Source organism: Triticum aestivum, chromosome 6B (genome assembly GCF_018294505.1).
Source record: "Triticum aestivum cultivar Chinese Spring chromosome 6B, IWGSC CS RefSeq v2.1, whole genome shotgun sequence".
NCBI lineage: Eukaryota > Viridiplantae > Streptophyta > Magnoliopsida > Poales > Poaceae > Triticum > Triticum aestivum.
This window is the reverse complement of record NC_057810.1, coordinates 213,950,640-213,956,261: the sequence shown is the minus strand read 5'-3', so window position 1 is coordinate 213,956,261 and position 5,622 is coordinate 213,950,640. Positions and strand designations below refer to the sequence as shown.

The 5,622-nt window shown below is 51.1% G+C and overlaps 1 protein-coding gene across 1 annotated transcript; it reads left to right on the top strand.

Annotated features, from left to right (window-relative positions):
• The first annotated feature begins 496 nt into the window (after positions 1–496).
• Positions 497–4,513, top strand: LOC123136635 (protein RGF1 INDUCIBLE TRANSCRIPTION FACTOR 1). The gene is made up of 4 exons (XM_044556060.1): positions 497–966; positions 3,143–3,217; positions 3,358–3,498; positions 3,628–4,513. Exons 1-4 carry the CDS (start codon positions 793–795, stop codon positions 3,964–3,966), a joined length of 729 nt encoding a protein of 242 aa, XP_044411995.1. The 5' UTR covers positions 497–792; the 3' UTR covers positions 3,967–4,513.
• The last annotated feature ends 1,109 nt before the right edge of the window (positions 4,514–5,622 follow it).

Genomic DNA, 5,622 nt, shown 5'->3' with positions numbered 1-5,622 from the left:
GCTGCCTGTAAAATGGCCGTCTTGTTATTGAGATTCCATGCATGCTAAAAGCAATCATGTATCATGACGATATGGCACCCTGGTGCAGTGGAAAACGAACCTTCCGCTAGAAGGATGGGGAATGCACCTTCCACCAGAAGTAACCTCGCACGGAAGAAAACCATCTCTGATCTCTCTATGTTTTTTCCTTCTCCCAACCAGGGACAATTAAATCATATCCCCACCCGGTGTCCATAATGCACCAAAAAAATCGCCCAACCAGGGCATGGATTTTGCTTTGACACGGAGAGTGGATGACAGGGGGAGATCCCCCCCCCCCCCCCCCCCCCCTTGCATGCTCGAACAATAGACGCATCCAACCAACACTTGTACTACTAGCATGGCACCGTGACAGCCAAACCCCCAACGAGCGTAGGAGGAGAGGCCGGGTATCATCGCCATCATCATCATCATCCGTTGTTTCATCCCTTTCACACTATAAATAGCTCCCCCCAATTGATTCGTTGCACATTCCCTCTCCTCTCCTCTCCTCTTCCCGTCTCTCTCTCTCTCCACCTACGCAGCTACAACAAGACAAGCCACATCTACATGCAGTACGCCCTCACGCGCCACCACCACCACTAAACCAGAGAGAGGGGCAGACAGGAAGACAGAATTGGCCTGCCAAGAAAACAAAAGAGAGATCAAACCAAGAGGAGAATTGGCAAGAAACACACACACACAGAGAGAGAGAGAGAGAGAGAGAGAGAGAGAGAGAGAGAGAGAGCAAGGCAGGAAGGGAGGGAGGGAGAGATGGGGATGCGGGTGCCCGGGTGGGTTGGCGGCCTGGTGGAGGAGAGCTTCTTCGTGGGGTGCGAGACGCACGAGAGCCGCAGGAAGAACGAGAAGAACATCTTCTGCCTCGCCTGCTGCACCAGCATCTGCCCGCACTGCGCCCCCGCCCACCGCCACCACCCACTCCTCCAGGTCCGACCCCAACCCGATTACTCTCGTTTCTGCATCCTCCGCCATGCTCTCACTCACTCAACTCACGGTTAATGTTCTCTACTTGGAGCCGTCTCGTTTCTTGGTTGATTTCTTGCTGCATGCATGCTTTTTTCGGGTACAATTGTTCCGATTTAGTTCCCTCTCCTCCTTCCGATTCGCATGTTTCTTGCAAAGCTTCTGCCGCCGATCTGCTGCTTCCTTTGTTAGCAGGCTAGAAGAGATCATGAAAGGACCGGTGTTGCATGCCTGAGTTAGTCTATCTGGTCTGGGCTTAAATTAATGGATCAATTAGCACAAGGCAGCCGCTACTAGCGCGACCAGACTAGATAGATAGGCCAAGAGGAGGTGTATCCATCTATCTATCGGCCCATCCCAATTGCTTTTTGTTTTGTCCTGTGCTGTCTTTTCAAGAGCTGTTGTTTTCCCACTTAGATTTGGCTTAAGCCCGGACGGGCGGACGGACGGACGCGTGATGCCCTATTGCTATTGGCCACCAAAATCTAGCTAGTTGTCTAGGATATAGGAGTATTATTATTGAAGCTTAGAACTCCCCTCTCGTTTTGGAATTCTATGCTAATCTCTCCTGTACTTGCTCGGGTCCTTGTCCATGTCGTCTTGCGAGTTCTTGGTCATATGGCCACTTTTTAGGGCCTTGAATTAGGATGGTGATTGCAACATGTAGTATGTAACCATCACCTCACCTAATCTGCATAAAGCAACAGCCCCATAAATCGCAACTGCCTAGTTTAATTATGGCAGCTGCAGCTGGATGGAGATTCTCTGCGAAATAATTCTACTCTACTTGATTGCTTCGGTAAACTGACGGGGTAAAAATATAATACTAGTAGAATTTGTATTTATTTTTTCAGTTTAAAAGTGGTAAAGATTGTCTTGCATGCAGTTTGCTTTGCGCCTCCTCTTGATCTCTTTTGCCTCAAGAGGAATTTTGTTGTCCTCTTCCTGCCGTTTCCCAACCCCTCTCTTTTCATCATAACTAATTTGGCCAGTTTCTGATGTGATGGAATGGAACCAGGGTCGAAAAATTTGCGTGGATTTTTTACCGCCCCTTTGGCCTTTCGCTGGAAATGGGTATAGTCCTACAATACATGGTGAATTTTCACCGCTGCATCCATGCTCCTGCACGTACTGCTTTTTCCCCTCTGTTTGCTGGAAAGGGGCCTTTCCAAACTTGTGATTGTGTTCCCCTTTTCCACCTTACCAATATACTGTAAATAATTTACCCCAACGTCACAGTCTCATTTTCCACCATCGCCGTGCAAGATTCGACGCAAAAGCGATGTTGATGGCGGTGGTAAAATTGCTCTTCTTCCAAGATGTTTTTTACCTTTCCGGGTGAACCGATCATTAGCGTCTTTTGCTTAGAATGATTGGATTGGATTACCTCATGCTTCTAGGCGATTTGCCATTTAAAGGCCGGTTTATCCAAACCGTTTTGCCATGCATGGAAGCGTATCCCTGCCTGCCCTGCCGTGCTCATGTGGTAGCGCTCTTCCGCATCTGCAAAGCAGGTGGGTGTGCATGGTAAGAAATGGGGCATCTTAGGATTGTTACCGCCGGGGCAAACAAGATTTACTGCCATATGTGCGCCGTGGTAAATGGGCTCCTTGTCTTTTTTTACCAAACAAGGCCACAATGCTGTTCCTCCCTGCGATGGGGGGGCCTCCCTTGATACTGTTCATTCAAGGCACAGTGAAGTGCAAGCCACCAAAAAGGCCTCCTTCCTTCCCCTCATCTTTTACCATTCACCACCAACCCCTCCAGCTTCGGTTTTTACCATCGTGCCCTCTAGCCCTGCCACTGATTTGGCCATACCCTGTGGTAGATGTTGTGCCCAGTAGGGGTAGTTGGTCATTGCACGCTCTGGGCTTGGGTATGGGTATGGGGGCCTCCTTGCAACCACACGGTCAAAGCGTAGTCGTCCTCCATTGATGTGTTGCCCAATGGAGGAGCATCGGCATCAGTACCGACCTTATTGCTAGTAGTAGTATAGTAGTAACTGTTTTTAATCCCGGAACTACCCTTCTCTGGCTAATCACCCGTACTCCTACTACTGCTTGCACGAATCTTAAAGCATACTAGGGCTGTTCTTCTGACCCAGTGTTTTTTCTCGTTTTTGTTGCATGCATGTAATCAGGTGCGGCGATACGTGTACAATGACGTCGTCCGCCTGGGTGACCTCGAGAAGCTCATCGACTGCTCCTATGTCCAGGTGATTAACATAATCACGCACTACATTTGTGTCATACAGTACTACTAATTTACTTGAGCTAATGCACCAATAGCGGTGTAGTACTTGGCTTGACGATGCTTCATACTGTACTAAATTAACTATATGCATGTGTGACTTAGCCCTACACGATCAACAGCGCGAAGGTTATCTTCCTGAAGCCGAGGCCTCAGTCCAGGCCATTCAAGGGATCTGGCAACGTCTGCCTCAAGTGTGACAGGATCCTTCAGGAGCCCTTCCACTTTTGCTGCCTCTCATGCAAGGTGATTAATCAACTAGAAGTACTTAAGCCGCACTAATCGCTTCCTAATTGTCCTGTCCGAGATGAAAAAAATCTTTAGTAGAACTCCATGATGAATCATCTAAGCGTGTGTGTGTGTGTGTTTGTGCAGGTGGATCATGTGGTAGAGCAGGGAGGGGACCTGTCCAACATCCTGCTGTATCGCGCCGGCGACGAGCTCCCTTTCCCGCGCTTCGAGAACCTCCACATGGGCGACGCCGACTCTGGGCAGGTCACCCCGAACTCGATCCTCGAGAACCCGCTGCACCACCGCAACGGGTACGGCGGCGGCAGCGGCGGGTCCAGCGACAATGCCGGCAACGGCAATGGGCATGGCGGCGGCGAGCCGGCGGTGGTGAAGAGGAAGAAAGGGGGAGGGTTCTTCCCCAAGATGGTGCTGTCACTGGGCAACAGGAGGAAGGGTGCACCCCACCGATCCCCCCTAGCCTGAGAATTCCCTCGTTTGCAAGCCCCACCCCACCCCAACCCCAACCCCCCCCCCCCCCCCCCCCCCCTATATATGTGTCATCATGCTGTTAATTAGTTACCGTAGCTAGCCAGTGTTAGTCCCCTATTGGTGGTCGTAGCTGGAGCATTATATTAGTAGCGGTGTGTGTGCTATAGTCCTATGGTTGTTAGCCTAGCCATGTAGAGAGGGAGAGAGAGTGTGTGTGTGTCTGGTTGGTTTGGGAGGGGCCTGATGGCATGGAGGGCCACTTGTAGGAGCCATAGCTAGGCGAGAAAGTGTTTTGGTGAGAAAGAGAAGAGAAGAGAAGAAGAGAGAAGGATGGATGGGGAAAGCGGTTCCCCCTGTTACATGGCCTAGGTAGGCACGGGTCCTTGTGCGGGGCCCATAATGCATGCACGAGGGCAGGCATGCAGGCTCCCCACAAGGGTGGCTACCAATTTTGTATTACGATGTAACAGGGGCGTCCGCACCCCCTAACTATATGTATACACCCCCCCATATATATGTGTGAATTGTTGATGTTTTTGTACATTCATTGTGTTGTGCTCCCCCCCACAGTATGTCTCAAGCTAGTGCCTTATTTGAATTACAAACAGATGGTCTTGGCTTGTTGAGTTTGAGAGCTGTTTGTTGCTGGTATGGTGTGCTATCATGCATGGTATGGTATGCATGCATGCACGGCTATTTATCGCAGGACTGTTGGTTGCTTTATTTCGGGCGGCATGTGATGCACACACCCTCCAGCTCCAGTCCAAACTCTTCAGTTAAGGTACTAGCGGGAAATGAGTGTCCTGCGGAATTGTGTTTGATTTGTTTCTACTGTCATTGTGCTTTGCTTGCCACTTTAAAGAGAGCGAGCGAGGGAGAGAGAGAGAGTTGGCCCCGTCTAGTCCCATGTCGCCTACTCCTATCAGCCCTGCCTTGTCGCGACTAGCTCCGTCTAGGTCGGCCACACGCGCTGTTTGGTTGGTTACATTAGCAAAAGAAATACGTACATGTTTGCCATCCCAAAGAAAATGAAATTTGGCAAGCTGGGCTATGCAGGGAGCCATCAGCCGGCAACTCCCCACGTATTCCGAGGCGATCCAAACACACCATCGGGGAACGCGGGCCCTGTCGGCGCGATCCACAGGATCACAGCCAAAACACCGGACAAAATCTCATAAATTATTGCCCGAGGGACCACCCATTGACTCTTGTCGCTGGCTGCTGTTCGCCGCGGAAAATCGATCTATCTCACGCTGCTATGCCTCCGTGGCAAGATTTCGTGTTTTTGACCCTTTTTCATACAAATTCAGGATCTAACCCTAAATTTTTTGGGATTTGACCCTTTTCCTTACCGCCAGGACCTCTGGCGGTAGGGTTATACAGCCTACTGCCAGGGTCCCTGGCGGCAGGCTACTAATCCACATCAGCACGGGGGAACGACCGTCGTCCCCTTCCGTCGCACCCTACCGCCAGGCACCCTGGCGGTAGGGTCCGGGCAGTTATTTAACGCGAGACCCCGTGCCCCTGCCCATCTCCCCCCCCCCCCCCCCCCCCCCCCCCCCCGTCGGCAGTTTCCATTCTTTCTCCCCCAAGTCGCCCCTCTCTCCCTCTCTCATCTCATCCACTCCCCCCTCGGATCTTCACCGATTC